General features: G+C 36.9%; 2 protein-coding genes across 2 annotated transcripts; one reads left to right on the top strand and one right to left on the bottom strand.

Moving 5' to 3' along the window:
* Positions 1–867: 867 nt before the first annotated feature.
* On the bottom strand, positions 868–15633 carry atl2 (atlastin GTPase 2). Its single transcript, XM_067421544.1, has 13 exons — positions 15518–15633; positions 11825–12159; positions 8685–8819; positions 8493–8597; positions 8322–8372; positions 8184–8240; positions 5357–5449; positions 5139–5277; positions 4931–5058; positions 4493–4549; positions 3970–4041; positions 3180–3611; positions 868–1688 (listed from the first exon to the last, which is right to left on the bottom strand). Exons 1-13 carry the CDS (start codon positions 15588–15590, stop codon positions 1569–1571), a joined length of 1797 nt encoding a protein of 598 aa, XP_067277645.1. The 5' UTR covers positions 15591–15633; the 3' UTR covers positions 868–1568.
* Positions 15634–17159: 1526 nt separating this feature from the next.
* Positions 17160–22630, top strand: galm (galactose mutarotase). Its single transcript, XM_067421028.1, has 7 exons — positions 17160–17437; positions 18902–19056; positions 19504–19710; positions 20631–20712; positions 20824–20974; positions 21633–21807; positions 22067–22630. The coding sequence occupies exons 1-7, from the start codon at positions 17257–17259 to the stop codon at positions 22142–22144; spliced, it is 1029 nt and encodes a 342-aa protein (XP_067277129.1). The 5' UTR covers positions 17160–17256; the 3' UTR covers positions 22145–22630.
* The last annotated feature ends 905 nt before the right edge of the window (positions 22631–23535 follow it).

The following is a 23535-nucleotide window of genomic DNA, read 5'->3' as shown; positions in this document are numbered from 1 at the left end:
TGCTGGCAACGCTAAGCGCTTGCAAAAAAAAAAAAAAGACGTTATAAAAATGGTTTTGAACCAAACCAGTTCCGCTTGAATGGCAGTAATGTTAGAGCTCCAGCACAACAGCACTCATTATCATTGGTGAGATGCAATACTTGTAAAGCCCAGCACGTTTTGATGCAACTAGCTGAATAAGTAAATGGTAACACTTTACAGTAAGGACTCATTTAACATTAATGCACTAGCTAACATTAACAAAGGTTAATTAATGCTATAAGAATATATTGTTCATTATTTATTAATGCAAGTTAATTCATGGAGAACATTAACTAATGTTGAGACGGCTTTCACTCTAAAATGTAAGTAAATGTTGATATTAAAATGAAATAAGATTATTAAATGTTGTAAAAGCGCAGTTCATTGTTAGTTTGTGTTAAATGTAAATATAACTAATGAAAACTAAAGCGTTACTGAGTAAATATCTGATTTTTTAACAAAATTAAGAAACTATTGGTGTAGTAGGTCACTTTAAATTAATTTATATAGTATATCTTTGCAATAATGTTAAATTAAAGCGATAGGAATTATGAGCTAGCAATAAACAATACTTGAAAAATGGTTTTAAAAAAAAGTAACATTGTTAACCTAATGAACCTTATTGGAAAGTTTTACCAGTTAAAATGTAGTAAAACACAGCTATGTGGCATAGTTGATTTTCAAGCTCCATGATGAGAAAATATCTTGATACAAAACAGATAAGCAAAAGCTTGAAGCTATCAAGTTTACACTTCTAGTCTGAGGTCGAGGCCCGTCGGAGTTGGAAATGTATTTGTACTGCAAGACATTCAGATAACCCAATTGGGTAACAAGGAGTCAGAAACACCAATTTTAAATACTTTAATTGTTTAAAAAATAAATTAAATGGCATAACCTTAAAAGACTGACAAATCAAGTCATCTCAGATCACTCCCACAGGTCAGAACACAATGAAAGGTGCTCTAAACAACAAAAGGCAAGTTGAGCATCACATTCATACACATCCTCTGAGGATCTACAGCTGATATTTATATACTCATTTACATGCATGAGGCTATGATACAGTCTAAAACGACACTGTACAGAAAGAGGCCCAGTAGAGGGGTGACTTGGATGGATTTACAACTTCAGCATTCCTTAAAGGCTCTAAAAATATCTCAAGAAATCCAGCATAAAAGCTGGTACATTTTTACACTGAGTAACTGTATGTGGTAGAAGGCTACATGAAAAATGCTACAGTTCATCCACTGAGAGCAGTAATTAAACCATTAAGCATATAAAGGATTTAACATCTAACATTCAATTTAACTTTCAGATTATAAAACGTGTTGCTTCCCTGATAATCCATCAAACCAAGAGAAATCCAAAGCTGTGTGTATATCTGATGACTTAAACCTGAATTAAGCATTTGTAATGGTGTGGGTATTGGTCAGGGTAAATTATGCTGTAAACTTTGGTTAGAGTCTACATGACCAAACATCACGAAAACTACACAGCGTGAAAGCAGTGATTGTTCAAACACTAGGAAGATAAGGCACAGCAAACTGTCAGTTGGTCTTCAACTTCGCAGCTTGCGTCACCTGATCTGTTAGCGTGGCTCTTATAGAGTTCACAACAGTCTGTCTGACATTTTCTTCCATGTATTGCTCAGTAAGTGGTTTCAGCACCTAGAATGAACAAAGAAGAGAAAAGATTAACTGAAGAAAATCTGAAGAAAATGTGAAGGGCTTATCTGAATATTTTTAGCCTGTTGCAAAAGGAGTCCCCCCAACAAGTCCCAAGATGTGTAAAGCTGAACATGCCGACTTTTTGGGACTTCAGCTTATTCACCGCATCCCCCAGCGTTAAGTCCATACATACCACTCTCATCTCTGTGTGTGCAATAACTGCCTGACCACCAGCTAGGTAAGCACAAAGACTGGAGGTAAATGCCTCCATCTAGCCTACTGCTCAATATGTGACAAAATAACGCCAACATTTTCCTATTTACATGTTGTGATGTGTAGTTACTTTGTGTAAAAAAGACAGTAAATAGGCTTACTTCCATCAACAGGACAACCTGCTTGCACCGAGAGTTAAGAGTCTTAGTACACGATGTAACTATACACGTAACGACATGTGAAAAGGAAAATGTTGGCGTTATTTTATAACTTATTGAGCAGTAGGCTAGATGGAGGCATTTACCTCCAGTCTTTGAGGTAGGCTAGGCTAGCGGAGAATGGTGTGTATGGACTTATCTAACTCTGAGGGATACGGTGAATAAGCTAAAGTCACAAAGACGGCGTGTTCCTTTATCTACAAGGTGAACATCAAGCCCAATTGCTCTACACAACTCTCCTTTAAGTTTTGCTTTCTTTAATGAATTTTCATAAATATAAATATTTGCAATTACTGCATTATATATAGGAATGGAAAAAAAAAATATTTCAGAGCAAATTCTAAAAGATAGAAAAATGAATATTTGCTACATGTCCATGCCTTGATTAAGTTAAGAGATTATATTACCTTCTATATATTTTCTGGTATTAAATTCCATATATTCCAGGAGCACGAGAACCCTGAACTTAAGGTTATGGGTTTGTTTAAATTCTTAAAACTTTCATCTTCAAAACATAAATGAAGGTGATATTTAATGAAATTTCTATTTTAATTTCTGTCCCTCCATTTAAAGCTCATGCTACTAAAGCTGACACTTCAAAACATTTTCTGAAGAGACCAAATCAAATGAATTACTTTTAAGTTTCAATGAAATTCCCTTTCAATAGAGGGAGAAGAAAAAAACTCTAAAACACTCAAGATGAGAATAATGTTGATGAAAGCAAACCATGTAAACAGTAGGATTCAGGATGCAAATCTGGCATTAGATGCAGGACTGGCTCTAAAATTCATGGGTCCTATGACACCATTTTTATTGGAGGAACCTCTCTTCCCTGAACTCCATAACCAAGCAATACTAAAGAACAGCTTAATGGGCCTCATGTTATTTATATATTATCTCAGGGCTTGCGAAAGCAAGCGAAATTACTCTCATCTTTAAAAACGTAAAGACTATAAGTGAATGGTTTAGGATGAGCACAAAAGAAAGTAACGGAAAAAATGTTTGGGGCAGGGAGGAGAGTGTATAATGGACACAACCAACACGTGAAAGCACAACTCACCTGTTCCCACAGGGCCTCTGCGATGAGGTCTATAGCCACGCCCACTTCTCGATACTCTCCTGAGTATCTGACATACGCCCAGGCACACAACGAGAGCAGAGCCACCCCCATTACAAGACTGGCCAGAGCAGCGATTACTGATAAACCAATGAAACCGGTTACAGTGGAGACCATGTAGGTGACAAACATGACAGCAAACAAAGTGGCCGGAGTTCTCGCCGCATAGAAAATGTTCTTGCTTTCATTGTGTTTCACAAAATTTGTGTACACTTCATCCAGCTCTGTCTCTAACTGCTGCTGGTAGCGCTGACAGAACTCCACACCGCCCATTTTCTTCACAGCGCAAAACTTCTGAATGGAGGTTTGCTTAAACTCTTCGTGATAGCGCTGGAGGTCAACTGGGGCGATGTATGGTTTGTCTCCTCCACATACCTGTGACACAACAAAATTACAAACTCGGATACATCTCCTAATCTTTCTAATCACCAGACGCAGATATAACAACCATAACAGGCATTTTCCTTTCTAAATTATCTAGGCCGAACCTACTATTTTAGTGCAATGGCCTCAAGTTATTTTCAGTTATATAGGCTAGCTCAGCTCACGTCACGCTCCTGCTAAATTTAAATAGAATTTAGGTCCCTCTCCATTTATGATCCATTTAATAGTGAAGAATCTTGACTGAATGCAGCTCCTTGGTATGCAGGATGCATTTGCTCAGACTCTCTCTTATTTGTGTGCATGCCGGCTGTCAAATAGAATAAATGACACCGGCTCAAAGTAACTTTACCTGCTCCATGGTTCTGTTATAAGTATCTTTCGCTCCGGCGACAGCTGTCAAGTTGTTCGCTTCAGCAGTTGCCTGAGTAAAAGAGGCACAATGAGCATTTAACAGCTTCTATATTTACAACCATGTTTAAAGAATGCTGTTCTTTTAAACTGTCAAATAATAATAATAATAATAAATGAGGAAAACGTATCTTTTCCACAAAAACAAAGCAGCACAACTGATTTCAGCATTGATAATAATAAATGTTTCTTGAGCAGCAAATCATTATATTAGTATGATTTCTGAAGGATCATGTGACACTGAAGACTGGAGTAATGATGCTGAAAATTCAGCTTTGATCACAGGCAAAAAAAAAACATTTATATAAAACTTTAAATTTGAATTGTTATTTTAAATTGTAATAATATTTCACAATAATATTGATATTATTAATAGTATTTTTGATCAAACAGTTTTTTTTAATTACCATCCCAAAACCTTTGAACATAAGTGTAGGTGATTTTAAAGATGGAGAGGAACATACCTGCACCATGGATTTAGGATGTGGAAGCTCTTCCCCTTGATAGATTTTGATGTACGACTACAAACAAGGGAATATAAATATGGGTATTTTACTATATTTTCATAAAGCAGAATATGTTGATCGATCTACAACCTGAATGGTTGAGGCATGTTCAATGGTACTGTAAAAAATAAGCAGACCTGTGACCTCAAACAAACTGAAGTCTACATAATTAGGCAAGAAACCACCAGCTACAGCTGCCAAGCAAACCAGAATAATGCATTCTTGTTTGCTTGACAGCTGTAGCAGGCGGTTTCTTGCCTAATTATCAATAAAAACATGCAACATTTGCCACACAAATTCTACAAGAACACTTGAATAGAGCCTCAATAATTTAATTGACACCTTATCTGATTTGTGTTTACAGCTGTTACTGCAGTTAAAGTAATCAAATCTGACCTTGAAGTACTCCAGCAGGTCTCTGCATGTGACTTTAGCTCCACTGATCTCTTTCTCTACCAAGTTCTCCGGTGCCAGCAGTAAAGGCACTAGATTATGCAGCTCCTTCTTAAACGCATTATCAATGTCTGCAACAAAAAGAAGAAAGTTAATGACGAGCCTAGAGTTCAGTCGTGCATGTGCATGTCTGAGAGAAATCTGTCCTGACCTTTCAGTCTACCATCAAAGTGAGGGTTGGTGGCCACCATCAGACCTGGATGTGGCAGCAGAAAGCAGCCTATGCTGGAGAAACAGCTGTGAATATGCTTCCTAACATTTTGCAGCTCTTCATGTTGATTCAGATTCACCTAGCATAGCACAAATAAAACATTCACACTTTGTTCAACACACTAATGTCGTGTTTATCTATTCTGTGCTTCATCTCACCTGTAGTCTCTTCTCCAGGAAGTGATTCCCTCCTTTGAGCCCATAGTTATGCTCGTACGGGTAACACCAGTCTCTGATCAGAAATAATAGTTTCTGAAAGACAGTAAAGAAAAAATCTAAAGAACAAAATTAGAAAAAACATGCATCTCGATGAACTCTTACACAGAGACTGATGTTGTAATCGATGTCCAATTTATTAAGGTCATTAGCTCATTCATAAACTTTTTTCAGAGAATTAAAAAATAAAAATTATATATATATATATATATATATATATATATATATATATATATATATATATATATAAGGCCTTAATTAATCTATTCAGATTTCATAGTGAATTACTCTGATATGAAAAAATTGTTTCATCACATTAGACTTGGTGAGCATAAGAGACATCTTTTAAAAATTCTTCACAAAGACTGGTTTTATGTGATTAAAACAGTAATATTGTGATATATATATATTTATTAGGGCCGGGACTCGATTAAAAAAATTAATCTAATTAATTAGAGGCTTTGTAATTAATTATTTGAAATTAATCGCATTTTAATCGCATATAAATATTTGACCTGAGAACAATGAGAAGTAATTTTTCACATGTATTTTTAGTATACCATTGAATAATGACTGAAAACATAAGCTTAATCAACAAAATATTGTTTATTTATTTCAGTCCAGCAGACCAGCGCAATGTTTGCCATTAAGTTTAGCAAAAGCATATTTGTGATATTTGAGGCTCGATGTGCTGCGGCGATACGCTAATTCCTTGTTGTATAGCTTGCACACAACCATGCTCTTGACGACGCTTCCATTCTTTCGTTTTTTAAAACAAAATTTCCCATCCACGGGGCCGAGCAAAGCGGTCTCATCAGCTTCTTCGTTCATGTTCACTCATGCCCTGCGTCTCAATCAGCTCCCTAGTTCCCTAGTCAGGGCACTGATCAAGACATAAGTCAATGGGCTGACTCCCTGATCAGTGCCCTGACTACTGAACTAGGGAGCTGATTGAGACGCACCCATGTTGTTGTCGTGACTCCGGAGCGCTAGTTGGTGTTCCAGTATAATCGGTCCGTCGAAACTGATTTATTGAAAAACGCTCCGCGGTGCAAAAATAAATGCGGTTAAATGTTTTATTTTTTTGCGTAATTAATTAACGCGTTAAAGTCCCCTAATTAATTAATCTTAATTAACGCGTTAAAGTCCCGGCCCTTATATATATATATATATATATATATATATATATATACTCATACATACACACACACCAATCAGGCATAACATTATAACCTAATATTGTGTTGCAGCCAAAACAGCCCTGACCCATTGAGGCATGGACTCCACTAGATCCCTGAAGGACTGCTTTGGTATTTGGCACCAATATGTTAGTAGCAGATCCTTTAAGTCCTGTAAGTTGTGAGATGGGGCCTCCATGGATAAGACTTGTTTACTTGCTGCCTAATATATCCAACCCAGTAATATGTGCTGTGCTGAAGAGATAATCAGGGTCATTTCATGCCGATCAGGCATAACACTTGCTCAATGTTATGCCTGATCGGTGTATATATTGCTTTTATTCTAGAGTAGGCATGAATAATAGAGTAGGTTCTACACTTTCAAGTCAATCCCTGAATATTAACTTAATTTCTAATTTTAAAACTTACATTTTAACCAGCTAATATTCATATTCTTATTATTTCATTAAGAATACAGACAAACCTCTATTACTGTAACTGTCTACATTGGCAATATGTGGGTAAAATTCAACACACATAGGCCCGGTTTTACAGACAAGGCTTAGACTACGCCAGGATTTGACCGTACTTTAATTAGGGCATTTAAGTAACTTGTATAAACATGCCATAGAGAAAAGAAAAAAACATTACTGGTGTGCATCTTGAGACAAAACAATGGCACTGGCATGTTTTAAGCTAGGTCAGTGCAAATTGCTTTCTGTTAAAACAGAATAAACATGCATTTTAGTCTGGGACTAGCTTAAAAGCCTCGTCTGTGAAACCGGGGGATAATGTTTAAAACACAATTTTTTTTAACTACATTAGTGCAGTAAAATTTTCACATTTTTCAAATTTTAAGTAATGGAGATAACATGGAAAATGTACCATGCTCATTAGCCATTTCCATTCCCTTTTTTAGTTCTTTTCACACGTTTTGCTTTTGGATTGATTTTAAAAGTAATATAGTACAAAAATATTTAGCAATTTTATTGTACTGAAGTATAGCAAGCCCCAGGTCAATGAGATGAAAGGAAAATAAATTTTAAAAAGCCTAGATTTTACAGTAGATCGGGAAACTTGCATTGCGCTCCTGCATCATATGTAAACTGCATTTATGACAAAGAACTACAGTTGTATATGTCATGACAATCTATTAATAAATGCACACACCTTGTCCTCTGCTTCTGACGTTGGCACCGCGCTGCTGCGGATTAAAGAACACGCTGAATAACACGGACTAAAACACGGGGAGGAGCCGAGGCTTCAACTTCATACGAGTTGAGTTTTAAAGGGGGCTGAGGCAATCACGAATTAGAGTACATATTACGGAGTAGATCGCTAATTTTTAGGGGGGCTGAGTGAAAATTTCAGGGGAGCTAAAGCCCTCCTAAAATGGGCTTGTGATGCCCCTGGGATACACAGAGAACACAGCACAAAAACATTCTACATAATCCATCAAAACAAATTATATGATTCTTCAATAATGGCTGTCATTCAATAAATATCTGTGGCATGCGGGTCACTTTTTGGCCTGAGCGCAGGTTAATAATTTATGGCCGTGACAAGTACACAGTATGGAAAAGCTATTCTACCTGAAATGGTTTCTCATAGATCTCCTCCAATGCAAGTCGACCGTATTCTGTGAAAAGCTATAAAAAGATACATGATGTTACTTTTCCACTTACACTAAAACACGGCAAACAGCATACACCAACAAAGAAAGTTGTTACCTGGAGATGCTGCAAATCATCTTCTTGGATATTCTGAGAAAGATTATAAACCTAAAACAAACAAGGTTCTTAGGTCACATTATATGACAAATCCCACAATGTATAACAAAGTCCCATGTAATGACAACCTTTAGTCGTGTGTGTGTGCATAACTAACATGCTTCTACATACCTGCACAGAGCTAGTCATGGTGCTTAGAGCAAAAATAGTGGCACAGTCTTTGATAGTGGACTGGCTGTCAAAGGCTCCCTGAGTGTCCACCAGCAGCACAGCCACCTAAAGCATACAAAGATTAATTTTATCACACAGTCAACCTATCTTGATAGTGGAATAATATACATTTTAAACTGTATGCCCATTGACCTTAGTTCCATCTTCCTTCTCCACAACAAACACCTCACTCCAGGCCTGGATTCCTGTGGTTTCTCTTTCACAGCCTCCCCTCCAGGAGAAACCGGTCAATGGCGCATCATCTCCTCCCATCCATGACTCAGATGACTACAAAAGAAATAAGAGATTGTTCTTATAAATGTCCTGAAATTCACGTTATAAAGCATGCATGCTCGCACACATGTGACCTAGCTGGTTTTATACATGCAGGAAGCAGCCCACATGTTTAGACATGTCAATGATAGGAGTCATCAGGAACTTGTTCTCAGGAATGATCATTGAAAAAGACAAAAAATTTAACTGATGTGTTGGCGCTCTCAGATCTTGCATATATGAATGCATAAGGGTAGTTACTTTACGGTCCTCACAGATAAGGGCAAAGATATATATATAATTCGGTAGTAAAATACAGATTTAAAGGGGGGGTGAAATGCTGTTTCATGCATACTGAGCTTTTTACACTGTTAAAGACTTGGATTCCCATCCTAAACATAGACAAAGTTTCAAAAACTAATGTTGGACGTTTGATGGAGTATTTCTGTGTCAAAAATACTCCTTCCGGTTTCTCACAAGTTTCGGAGAGTTTTTTTCGAGTATGGGTCGGCTTGACGTCGACAGAGCGGAAGGTGCTTGTATGGGCCGTATGGGCTCTTCTCCCGGTAGGGTGCGCGCGCGCGTGAATAGAGCGAAAGAGGAAATGCACGCCCCATAAACACTCGCTCAGATGCAGATCCACTCGTCTGTGAACACTTATGTCATTATAGTCCGCACGACGCTCCACTTTATTCCTATGGGTGACGTCGAGCGACTTCAACGCTTCAGCACAGCATTCCGGGAAGGCAGCGCTGCATTTGAACCGATTTGAACGCAGAAATGACGGGAAGCTTCACAACATCGTGGATTTCCACGGTCACTGCTGTCACAGGACTTCACCAAATTATACCAAAGAAGTGTATTTTTGACAGAGCGGTCCCAGCGATAAAGGTTCGGTCCTGCTTTGGAAGCAGCCGGTGAGTAAAACTGCTTCAAATGTCTGTGCTGTTGGCTGTCGTCGCGTGAATAAACATCAGTAAACGACACGATCGTGTATAGTTAATTTATCGATGGATCATGCGATCTATGGTGTGTTTAAATACATTAGTTTAGCTGACCACTATAGGTGTCAGTAAAACCACCCAAACATAAACCTAGCGTTCTCACAAAGCGTGCTTCGTCATTCAAATGAGCTAACGCTTTTTAGCGTGTTTATCAACGCCGTTTATTTCTACCCCCCTACACTGCCCTACCCCTAAACCTACCCATCACACACACACAGCCCCTAAACCTACCCATCACACACACACAGCCCCTAAACCTACCCATCACAAGAAACATTCTGCATTTTTACATTTTCAAAAAAACATAATTTAGTATGTTTATAAATCCATTTACCTTGTGGACACACATATTCAGACACATTTTGAACGCGTAACTCAAACGTTTCCCTAAACCTACCCATTTGTGTATTATAAAAAACAGGATAACAGGCAGATACGACTGCAGGCACAATTTATTCAGAAAGTACAAATACTCCAAGTGTTGTGTGTAGAAAATCCCCAAAAGCGATTAGTAACGTCGAGTCCATCCGCCAAAGATTAATACATTTCAAATATTGCCGCCGGAAGAAACGTCAGGTCAGCTTTGACAGCATTGGCTGTCGTGTGTCTCGTGACCAATTGCGTCATTACGCCAGCTTTGATTGTAAAATGCCATTGGCTCTCGCGTGTCTCGTGACCGATCGCATCACTCTCATCATTGTCGTCTCGCGTATCATTTGAATCAGAAATATCAACGAGTGCGTGTGTTCTGTTCACGAAGGGGGGCGATCATCATTTAAATGACTAAAACATTAATATCAACTCTGTTCTTCACATGGAGATATCGTCTGTCTTCAGAAGACTTGGAATGCAACATGAGTTAATACTTTTATACTATTTTTGGTCCGTTTTTGCAATAAATACATGTGACTGTACATTTATTTGCCTGTTACGCGTTTTATATTGTTGAGAGTGGGTAGGTTTAGGGAAGGAGTGGAGTTTGTTGCTCCAAAATATAAAATTAGGCTATAAATATTAATTCTGTCAGATCAGGTTGGCAGAATCACACGGCGTAGACATGCACGCGGAGATGATGTTTGATTGGGCGTAGACATACACGTGGAATCACACGGCGTACACATGCACGCGGATAGCTCAAAATGCATATAGATAACACGCCACTTGCCTTTAGAAAGTGGCGTGTATGTTTACGCAAAGTCATGATGTCATGTTGTGCTGTTGTTGCTTCTCCTGTTCAATTTATTTCAGCCTCCGGATCTGATTCAGGATCATATCTGTATTAGTTCTGATTGATAGCCATTTATTAGGGTAACGTTTTCTTCTCCACGCTTGAGGATGTCAGCTTTCAGAAGCTCTCGTGCTGTAGCTGCGTGCTCGTCATTCTTTAGCTCCGCCCACGCGATACGCCTCCAGCCGCTTGTTTTTTTCCGGAAAGACTCGGTAAAGCCTATATTTCTATTATAAATATAATAAAACTAAAGACTTTTCGGAGATATGAAGGGTAAAATACTACTCTATAGGTACTCAAGATTGACTGAAACTGAGTGTTTCACCCCCCCTTTAAACATTAACACATGAACAATAAAATTTGGATTTTTTTCTCATCATTAACCGTGAAAAAGAAACACATCAAAATGTAGACATAAATAATACTTACTAAATAGGAAATGCATGAATGACTGAATAATGACTAATAATGAAATATAATGAAGTTTTACCTCCTTTTTTCATTTAAATTTGTAAAGCTTATGTGAAAAATACTCACATAAAGTATAACTACTTCATAAAGTATACAATAAGAAGTAAATGCTCTATTTATTTGGGCGGTTGCCGTGTATTGAAGTCTAAATGTCTTAGAATAAGGGGAATTAAAAGTAGATTAAAAAGTGACTAAAAACATACTCTGAGAGTCTGAGTTCTCCTTTACAAACAGAAAAATGTTCATCTAAAATCCTGATTTGTGTCGATTTGTTAACTACCCACACGCTTACTTCAGTGGAAGGGGTTTGTTCTAACCTGATTGTGCATGTAACGTAGCATGAAATCCAGCAGGAAGGACTTTCCCTTGCGGAAGGCACCGGCTACAGACACCACAACCACATTGAGATCCTTGACATGGTCCTGCATCAAGATTTTTTCCAACGCAACAGCATCCAACTCAAACTTATGATCTTCCTTAGCGATCACAATTTGAATGGGTCGAGCCCCCTCTGGAACTGGATCCTCCTCTGGCTCAAGCTCTTCTGCTACAGCACATGGTGCCACACCATTAGTATCAGAGCTGAACTCCTCCAATGAGCTCAACTCCTCAACTGGCCGGCACAATGGGACATCTTCCACACCGGTCATATCTGCGGAAGAAAAAGAAAAAAACAGTAAAAAGTAGGGTTATTATCATTAACTACAAATAAAACTACTAAAAACATTTTTTTTAATGAAAAAAAAAAAAAAAAAAAATGGTATGTAAAACAAAACTAAACAGAAATTTAAACAAGTTGAACAAATATAATTTTAAAATTAAAAACTAAAACTGAACTAAAAATAAATTAAACATGAATAGTAAAATAAAAAATTGCATGAAAAAATAATAAATTACAATAAAAGTTAAAACATTTAAAAAAGTTAATTCAAAACATTAATAAAAACAAAAATAGTATATAAAAATAATACGGGTAATTTGTACACTTAAATAATTGTGTGTATACACACACTGCAGTTCAGAAGTTTGGGAACTGAACTTTTTTTTATGCTCACACAAAGCTGCATTTATTTAATAAAAAATACAGTAATATTGTGAAATATTATTACAATTTAAAATAGTTGTTTTCAATTTGAATATATTTTAAAATGTGATTTATTCCTGTGATGGTAAAGCTGAAGTTCAGGATCGTTACTCCAGTCTTCAGTGTCACATGATCCTTCAGAAATCATTCTAATACGATGATTTGCTGCTCAAGAAACATTTATTATTATCAATGTTGAAAACAGTGTACAATTTTTTAACAGGATTCTTTGATGGATATAAAATTTAAAAGAAAACCATTTATCTTAAATAGAAAGCTTTTGTAACATTATACACTACTGTTCAAAAGTATGGGGTCAGTAGTAATAGTAGTGTGGATATACTGTGTGTGTGTGTGTATGGTATATGTATGTATGTATGTATGTATGTATGTGTATATATATATATATATATATATATATATATATATATATATATATATATATATATATATATATATATATATATATATATATATATATATATATATATATATATATATGGCAGCTTCAGCCTTAAATTTGTCACTGTTAAAAATGTCAAAATTAACCATCCCCATCTCCCCTTGTGTTGTACATAATGGTTGTGGCCAAAATTGGCAAAAAAGCATGCATGGATAAGAAAAATTCACATGGTTCTTAATGGTCAGACATGAGTTTTTTAACATTTGCAGCTTTGCTTTTCAGCACTCAACTAGCAGCTCATTACTATGGTCACTTTCTATTCCAGGAGTGTGTGGGTCTCTGTTCTAACCCCATGCACTTTATCCATGAGCTGTGATAAGCCTAGATCCTGTTGGCCACAGGGCTAAATTTGGTCATTTTTGTCCTCTGGTTAAGACATATGTAACAACACAAACACCCTCTCCCCTTCACTTCAGTCTCACCGCCAGATGAACTGAGCCCCTGGATCCGAGTCAAGCAGTGTCAAAAGTATGCTAACACACACCAAGGACACACCGGACAGGGCACAGTTCATCGAAAACTGCTTTAATATATACACACACTATTTAATTCTCAATTTACCCAGAACCTTGCATATTATATTAGGGATCTCAATTCACAGAAATTCCCATGATTGATCGTCGTTTAAATTACAGATCAATTAATTGTTAGCCTTAATACTGTTATATGCGCCCACAGTAGTGGCTTATCCAGCAGGCTGTGTATGGTGTAATAAGAACAAATATAATCCAGGGCCGAATTGTGCAGTGCCCTGTACGCGAAAAGGAGGATCGACACAACTTGATTGGTAGCCAATGCAGAGTGGCAATGACAGAAGATATGATTCCTTTTCTTAGATCCTGTTAACAATCTGGCTCCTGAATTTTGGATTTTTTTTTGTAAATGAGACAGCGTAGATTGAGGTAAATTACAATAATCCAGTCGAGAGGAAGCTAGTGCATAAATCACAATTTCAAGGTCTTTACTAGAAATAAAGTATTTCACTTTTGCTACAGATCCATGTTGAAACTATTTTTTTACAACCGCATTTACATGCTTATCAAATTGGAGAAGAGGGTCAAAATAGATGCCAAGATTGTGTAGATTGTTACTTAAAGGAGCATAACTGTGTTTCAATTGAGTTGTTGGTAGCAGACAGTAGAAGCAATTATTTTCATTCATTTTCAGTGAGTTGTTTGTCATCCAGGTCTTGAATTGACTAAGATAATGTAAGTATACAAATCAATAAAATATATAACACTGATTGAATCTAGTGTTTTTTGGCAAGTTTAATCTACAAGTTTTACATATTGTGGATTTAAAAAACTATACTTTATAGTAAAGTGCTACCAACATACATATTTTGGCATTTTATATTCTTCTCTGATTAATTCCAAAGTGAAAATATTGCTAATTTCAACGGGTAAAGAAGACATTGGTATAACGTTACGCGATTAAAAGGCAAAATATAATTGATGAGGACTACTAAACTGAGAGACAGCAGGACACCAGTCATTATCTAAAACAATAACCACCTGCATTGCATGCGTCTCCTTATCAGTTTTTAACTGACTGATACGTTTGCCCAGATAAAAGTAACTTAATATAATTGTCCTGTGCACTTCAACATCAAACCATGTTGATTTACCGCCGAAACTATACGCAAAAGTAAATTTACATGGCAAATTACCCTGGTAAATTCTGACCGAACACACGGACATACAGGACATCCACCAGCTTAAAGCTCAAGGCAGCAAACATAACACACAAAACATGCCAGAAAATGCATTCTTAGATGAATGTAGATACAAAAGATTTCTGATGCGAGTTTGATACCGTTTCCAGTAAGTTAGCGCACGAACTCGTTGACGTTTCAGCGCGCGCACGAGCTCGTCAATCACAAAACAACTGCCGAATTCAGTGAAATACTAAAATAATTCAATATGACTGTCAAAAACGTTTCCACTCACAAACTATTATAATAACGCGAAATGAACGGCCATGACACAGCAAGACATTAAAAAAAAAGGCTCCAAAGTTTGCACGGTTGCAAATTAAGCCATCTAATAATAGCTAGCATAAAAATAACTGAAGAACTAACAAAGAACACTACAGTTTACCAAACAAACATGCGCTTAGAGTGTGTATCTCACGCATAAAACAGTTATAGAGTCAAAGACAGGTATATCAACTCTCTGAAGCGTGTCTCGCGAGGCTTTTAACGAGTCAACAAGAGATGAATGTTTGTCAAACTGTCTAATTCAGCTCTCAGAGCACAAGGCGATCCGCTTTCTGGCGCGAATTGATTAACACCTGGTCAAATTTGACCGTGGCCAGAAATAAATAACACGAGTTCAAGTACCGCTTTTAACTTTTAACGTGTCGTTAAACAAAGACTACGGCACGCCAATACTGAGACACAATGATTTTTGATTCTAGAAGAGCGGCTTTTCGATGAGACACGATATGAAATGAGGAAGTTACCTTCATCAAAGTTATGGCACTTGTGGTTCTTCGTTGAGAAATGCCGACTCCTCGGTCCGCTGTCTTCCGCCATCTTGGTTCTGTTGAAACTTTGCTGCGTGACGTAACAGCCCCAGTTTCTCTCATACTGTACATATCAACTTCAACTTCATGCTCTGGTTCAGAGATGTTTGGGGAAACAAACGAAGATGGGGTTGTCTTTGTTGTTAATAAAAATACAATAATTCGAATTCGTTATCTATATTACAGAGTAAACAAAACAACAAAATATTTGGAAAAAAATACTGATTCTGCCTTAGCAAATGTGTGGCATTAATGTGGCTCTTCTTTATACAAAGGACCAGATTTCTTCCAGTAAAGCACAAGTTGCTCTTTGGACCATCTCAAGTAAAGCTGGACAACATGATCATCATGTTTTTAAATTAATGGTTTCATGGGGGAGAGAGAGAAAAAATGCTAGGTCATGCATTTTCATTACAGTGATCTCAGACTTTTGGGGCCCAATGTGCACAGAATACCATAGGCTAGTGTTTTTTTTTTTTTTTTTTCTGAGAAGCTACATTATTGGAAATAAAAGAGCTGTGAAGATTTAAAAAGGGTAACCCTCAGAGAGACAGAGACAGCATATCTAGGACTATCCTATTTTTAGACTGATTCGTTTCAAATCCATTTACACACATTGCCTTGATAAATAAATCTCTAGGTCAGAAAATAATTATTGAAAAATAAATTATTGATGAATTTATAGAAATTTAAAAGGGAACAAAATGATGTGTTATAATTATCAACAAATTACATTGTGGTTAAAAAAATACTGAGTAATTCTATTAGAACAATTGAACAAATATTATTATAATTGTGGTTATTGGAACAGGATTCCAAATTCATATATTCAGATTAGAAAGAGCTTCAGTCTGTGGTCTGTGCAAGGTGCAAAAGTTTATGATTTTATTCATTTTATGAGTCTAATCAAGGCTATTTCAACATCGACGTTTAATCTTGCACATAAAAATGGTTGGTAATGCATATTACAAAGTCAGAACAATTAACAGCGCCTAGTGGGCAAAATATTCCACATAAATGCGCAGTACTGCCCCGATCCAGATAGCGGCAGTATGACACAAACAAAATACAATACAGTGTTGGGAGAAACGACGGAAACGACGCTTTTCGTTACTTTTGAATCAATTCTCAAAATGATTCACTGTTCATTCCAGCGCTCGAAACGCCACCCGCTGGCGACCCCTGCTGGTCATAACGGTTTACATACAACGAAAAAGCTCACACATGCATAAAAAAACCTTTTACAAAACAATTGCAAATGTTTTATTCAAGGTGTAATCTATTAGATGCAATACAATTTTATTTTAATTTTTTAAAAATCTAGTACAATGTGTCTTTATAACTTGTTATTTTATCAAATTGTAGGGATTTTGTTTATTTTATGTAGAGCTTGGATAATCATAACAATAAGAGAAATATTTAGAAGATAAACCTTTCAAAGAGAAATGAAACATTTCAAAACGAAATGTACTGAAAGCTCCGAATCACTGATTCGAAACAAATGATTCGCAAAGGGGTTCACGAAGCGTGTTTCGAAAGCGCCCATCACTAGTGGGCGGTATTCTGTAGTTTATAAACTCAAAGTTTAGTCATTGCCTCATTGCACTGTCGTGTTTTAACTTTCTGCGCAATGGTGGACGTGTAAATCCCGTCTAAAGCAAACGGGTTGACTGATAATGACCGAGGTGTGTAAAGAGGAGTTCGGCACTGCAGTGGGTCCAGTGGAGAAATGGATCCTACGGTCCAGCAGTGTGTGTGTGGAGATCATCTCTCTGGGCTGTGTGATAAAGTCCATCAGAACAGAAGATCGCAGCGGTCAAAGTGCGGATATAGTGTTAGGATACGATGATTTAGAAGGCAAGTTCTATATCATTCAGTTAATGGCAAATCAGAGTTGAGGCCGTTTCATTATTGTCAATGCGGGTATTTTTCGACTGTCATGTTGATTAGAGACAGCTAATATAATGTATTGCCTGTTTTATCAATTTAACAAATCTCCCCAAAGACCAAATAATCGAAGCTGCCAAAATAGCCTACACAGTTTATAACAATGCACTACTGTGTGAAAAAAAAAAAGATTTTGAGATATACTTTTTTACTTAATGATATGTTCAGGGATTTCTCCCTATGAAAAAGCAACTTGTGAGTAGGCTTTTCCACAACATTTCCACATACAATAAAGTCTTTGGGGGGAAGAAAAGATCATACTGATTGAAACATCCTTTTGTTTATTTTTTCATTCATGGACTAATTATTTTTTTTTTAATTAAAAAAGTTTAATCAGGGTGTTTGTTTGAAAAAAAAAAAAGTCCTTGCACATGCTTAGCCATTATTAGAATTAATAGAATTTGATATGTTACACATTATATTTAACCACACTGAATCACTGCAGAAAATGTGCAAAAAAAAAAAAAAAAAAGGTTGTCACTTTGTTTTGCCCAATTTGTGCTTTTAAAGGCCAATTCAGATATTGCTGATTCCCTTTATGAAATATAATTGAGGGAATTGATATCACTTAAAATAAGACAAAACAAGCTTTTAATAAGGTAAACAACTTAAATCACGACATTTCTTTATTTATTTCTTTATTCAATGGAATTCACCCCATTCGACAATCAGGATATAGTATAACTTTCAAATCTGGATATATGAAGAAGCCTGATTTTAAAAAGGGTTTTACAATTTCTAGACCTGGGAAGTCATTTTAAAAAAATAAAAATAAAAAATCTGGCCATTGTTATATATATATATATATATATATATATATATATTGCCGTACTTTCTTTTATGGAACACAAAAGGAGAATTGCACTCATCAATATAATGGCAGTGAATAGTGACCAGCATCAATGATTTAGAAAAAAAAGATTAAAAAGTCTCACAGAATGATCCCATGTGACAGTGTTTTGTGGGTATACAATATGACATTTTATGTATTATTTATGTAAATGTTAATACAGCAGTTCACTCCGTCTCGCCCAGAAAAAACCCACCAGTTGTGAGAAATCAAGAAAAACACGACATGAAAAACGATGTCTAGAAATTCCAAAAAAGTACCTGTAATTTCTTCAGTGTACTTTCAGCTCGTAAAACATCTGGAATCTTGACATTTTTATTTACAAAAACTAGGAGAATCGAGTCTTTAATATTGTAGACAATGGGGGGCATTGGTGTCAAAAAGGTTGAGAGCCACTGCTGTAATCAGCCAAGCAGGCATAGTTATGGGCGGACGGGCTCAAGAATGAACCAAATGTTGGCCTATTAATCGGTCTTGTTGATATATGTGGAAAATAATGATTAATTTCCTTTATTTTACTCTAGGTTATCTCTCAAACCCTCGCTACTTTGGGGCTGTGATAGGCCGGGTTGCAAACCGCATTGCCAAGGGCCGGTTTATGATAGATGAGAAGGAATATAAACTGGCTATAAACAATGGACCCAATGCTCTACATGGAGGACTGAAGGGCTTTGACAAGGTAAACAAACACATATGTGTCTGTCCATTTTGTCCCATTGTTATTTGTCTGTGAGGCAGCAGACATTAATGCATAGGCATTTCATTACAGGATTAGTTCACTTTAAAATGAAAATAACCCCATGATTTTACTCACCCTCATGCTATCCTAGGTCTATTTGACGTTCTTCTTTCTAAATGAAGACAATCAGAGTCATAAATATCCTTTAAAAACTCAGTGGAGTACATTTATGAGGCAGGGCTGCACTTTTTTGAGCATCAAACTCAACGGACCCTTGCACTGCCATTATAAAGCTTGGAAGTGTCCGAATATTTTTTAATATAACTCTGATTGTATTCGTCTGAAAGAAGAACGTCATATACACCTAGGATGGTTTGAGGGTGAGTAAATCGTGGTAATTTTCACCATTTAGTGAACTACTCCTTTAAGGACATTTGTGTGTTGTAGGCCGTGTGGACCACAGAGGCTGTGGATAATGGAGTGAAACTGCGTCACAGTAGTCCAGATGGTGATGAGGGTTACCCTGGGAACCTTAACGCTTGTGTCACCTACACACTGGAGAAGAACACACTGAGTGTGCTGTACCACTCACAGACTGACCGTACTACACCAATCAACCTCACCAACCATTCATACTTCAACCTGGCTGGACAGGTAGGGCTACACAAAACTTTGAAGTCTTGAATTTAGCTATTCTAGCCATTTCTAGCCCGCAGCAGACACATAGTTGGAGGGAGTGATTACGGATGTTCTGCTCATCTGTCATCAGAGAAGAAGGGAAGCAACATTTTTGACCAGAAATTACAAAAAAAATTACTTTTTTCTTCTGTGGATTAACTGGCACAGAGTCATTGTTCACCACAAAACTAGTGAATAGGGTCAATTTTTATGTCATGCCAACTTTAATGCCCTGTACATACTGTACAGTTTAGGGCTGTCCCAGACGACCAATGGCGTGATAAAGTCCCTCAGACCAATGATGACTAATAATGGCAACTTCTGTGGTCATGGCTCCTAAACGCTGTTTAGGAGAGAGGTTCTGTTGTCATGGTCTGCACCCCAAGATGGCCTCTCACAATTTTTTAAAAGTTTCAGAAATTTTGCATAATCATCTCACAGTATGTTTGCTGCTACGCCCTACACCAATAATAATGCATATTAATCAACTCGACATGGCACTGAATGTACTAACCTTAAGCTCCATTTGCAAGAACGGCGTGCCAAACTGGCCTCTTTTCCCTAGCCATATTCTCCCCTTTTGCTTCCTCCTCTTTTTTTCAGCACACACAAAAACCACAAATTGCCAAAGTGCGGTTCATCTTTGCTCTATTTGTTTACCACTAGCGCATGCTGATGATGACATTTTATTCTTCTATACTATCTTGCACCGTGGCCTACAAGTCAACAGGTGTCATCGTCGTACAGTCTGCATACATGTCGTACCCAAGCCTATTAGATCCATGCCGTACAGTGTGATTTGCAATGATCTTATACGTAGGGTTGCTGAAATCCCAGACATTACACACTCAGTAGGAATATTCCTACTATCAATAAATGCTTTTTACTGTCTGCAGGGAACATCAGACATTTACGACCACGAGGTGACCATCTCAGCGGAGTCATACCTGCCTGTGGATGATACAATGATTCCCACAGGTATTATCACGTTGTTTATTTTGGAGAATTAGAACTTTGTAGAATTTAGATCTTTTCAACACAACAGAAACTGTCAAAAGTGGTTTTTTGTGGTTTCTTTACTATGTGCAGGTGAGGTGAAATCTGTGGAGAAGACTCTGTTCGACCTGAGAAAGCCTGTCCTTCTTGGCTCTAGATTGAAAGAGCTGCCTGGTCCAGGTTTTGATCACAACTTCTGTCTGTGCTCACCCGGTGAACCGCCAAAGGAGCGAAAATGTGCTCGGTAATGTGTGTCATTTGTATTACAATATTGATATAACACTTTTTGGGTCTTAATATTACATGTTGGTCTCAAGCCTGCCACACGGGGCCTGAAAACTGAAGCCAAAGCATCTCGATCGCCCCCAGGTGACTGGAATCAACATAGGTCATAAAGCCTGTGAAATGTAATGGGACTTTAGCACTATTCGCACGGGATTAGTATTATCTAGGGACCTCTGTGATTTAGAAATTACTCCCCCCACATCTGAATTTACTGACTTATCTCCTGGATATGATGTCAAGACTTGTAAATGTTTTTTCTAGAGGTGGGCATAGATACATTTTTTTAAATCTAGATTAATCTAGATTAATTTTGGTATTAAAATGGCTCCTCTGAATTCTGCCGAAGGCGTTCAGAATGTGTGTGCTACCCAAATAATAACGTTTTCATGGAGCACAGTAATCGGTTTAAAAGTCCATTTCTATAACTCTTTATTTCACAAAAAGTTGTTGATTAGGTGGGCGTTGACCTTGATATTGTGGCTCATCTTTGCTGACTACTGCGCAGACACGAGACCCAAGATGTCATACTGTCAGCACTGGCGGCTTCCCTTAGTCAATGGAAGAGAGTGAAGCCGCGTCATCCATCTTTTTTTAAAGTCTATGGTTGGTCTCTGTAGAGTGGTGCATCCTGGGACGGGTCGTGTCCTGGAGGTGAGCACTACACAGCCTGGGGTTCAGTTTTACACCTCCAACTTCCTGGATGGGACATTGAAAGGGAAGGGTGGAGCTGCGTACTCCAAACACAGTGCCTTCTGTTTAGAGACCCAAAACTGGCCAGATGCTGTTAACCAGGTGAGAACTTTTTTATTCAAGTGGTGGCACTGGATTAATGTACACTAAAAACTGATAATTTGGGGGTCAGTAAGATTTCATTTTTAATAATTTAGTTTAACCATGATCTTACAACCAAATTTTATATATACATAATTTTTTATCTATATATAATATACAGACCATATTTGTGTACTTGTTTCTATTTATGCAGCATGTTGCTAAAGGTTCTCAATGAATGATATGTTCTTACTTCTACCTGTTCTCTGTCTCTCATCAGCCTCATTTTCCTGATGCTCTACTGAGACCAGGAGAGACGTACACTCACACAACACGCTTTACATTCTCAGTGGTGTAAAACTAAACAAGCATGTGAATTTTACTTTTCCAACATTATACAATTGCACATCTTTCCTGATTACATGTATTGCTACTAAGACCATGATCTTATATGTCAATAATTGTCAATAATTTGCTCATGTTTTAGTGGATATTACTCCAGCATTAAAATCTTACACTACTCTAAAGTTGTTCCTCAGAAATTGTATTAATCTGGTAAAAAAAGAAAATGTTATTACAGTATAATTTTTTGAAATTGTTTAAAAAAAAATCTATTTTATTTACAACCAAACCTTAAAATATTAAAGCCTGATAAAAAAATAAAATAAAATAAAAACGCTTTTGAGGTATCTGGCTAAATACTGTAATAGTTACCCAAAAATGTAGCCATGTACATGAAATGTCAACATTATATAATTAAACAAATGTTATTTTGTAACGTACCAAAGGAAGAAAAAAAACATTTTAATAAATATATCCACAGATCTAATAAGTTGTTTTATTTATAATATTATGTTTTGTTTTAAAATACAGTGTTAGAAAATGTTTTTTGGCAAAATGACATTTCATTGTAGTGCCACATCATCAAAAAAGTTAATCATTCAAAATTAATGTGTTTTATATTGGACAATTCATACTCGCATATGTCTCAAGAGTCATGACCATACCTTAGTTGTGTAATATTGCAGTCCAGCATGGAGTCTGGGATACATGGGCTGTTTGTGTCACACAATGTCCCAAGTACGTTCACTTATTACAACTAAAATGAAAATGTTTCAAAATTTCAAAATTTTGTTTCAACAAAATCTGACATGCCATATGGCTTTTTTCAGGTGAACACCACACTTTCAGTGTGAAATTGTATGTGAGTGGATGTGTAAACTGACATTCTGTGTATTGGATGAATGTGCGTTACTATGTGAAGATAAGTTACACTATTGTGTGTATGATGCGAGATCTTCTGATCTTGTAAGAACTGATCCGACTGCCACCGTAACTCTTTCACCAGCTCAGTGACCTATTTAAACGTTTCTATTTAAATTTTAGCATAGGATACATACTAGCATTTGAGATGGGAGCCGCAAAGCTTTTTGAAACTTTGCTTATACTTATATTTTCTATGAAATATCACCAGGGAAGTGACAGAAATAAACGTATATAAATAAAAGCTGATATTTGACCCCTTGAATTGTTTTCCAGGAGCATTTTTAAAGGACATGACGTGAAGGTCAAGTATGGTCATTTTTGTCTTCTGCATTTCCACACACATTCAGAGCAGCGAGCAGAGTAGCTCAAGGGCACCTCAGTCGATTCCTGAAAGTACTGAGAATCAAACTTTGGGTTACCAGTCGGACTCTTGCCGCAGGTTTTAAAAAGTTTGACCTTCCACAATTTAAGGCCTTAAAATGT

The sequence above is a fragment of the Pseudorasbora parva genome, chromosome 17 (assembly GCF_024679245.1).
Source record: "Pseudorasbora parva isolate DD20220531a chromosome 17, ASM2467924v1, whole genome shotgun sequence".
In the NCBI taxonomy this organism is placed as follows: Eukaryota; Metazoa; Chordata; class Actinopteri; order Cypriniformes; family Gobionidae; genus Pseudorasbora; species Pseudorasbora parva.
Note: the sequence above shows the minus strand (reverse complement) of the source record. Positions and strands in the feature narration are given on the sequence as shown.

Coding starts and splice junctions, on each gene's coding strand:
- atl2 (XM_067421544.1), bottom strand. CDS start 15,590: ATGGCGGAAGACAGCGGACCGAGGAGTCGGCATTTCTCAACGAAGAAC. Junction 8,820..11,824: donor TACGTTACATGCACAATCAG/GTTAGAACAAAC, acceptor TTTCTTTTGTAG/TCATCTGAGTCATGGATGGG. Junction 8,241..8,321: donor ATGATTTGCAGCATCTCCAG/GTAACAACTTTC, acceptor ATCTTTTTATAG/CTTTTCACAGAATACGGTCG.
- galm (XM_067421028.1), top strand. CDS start 17,257: ATGACCGAGGTGTGTAAAGAGGAGTTCGGCACTGCAGTGGGTCCAGTG. Junction 19,057..19,503: donor GACTGAAGGGCTTTGACAAG/GTAAACAAACAC, acceptor TGTGTGTTGTAG/GCCGTGTGGACCACAGAGGC. Junction 20,713..20,823: donor TGATACAATGATTCCCACAG/GTATTATCACGT, acceptor TACTATGTGCAG/GTGAGGTGAAATCTGTGGAG.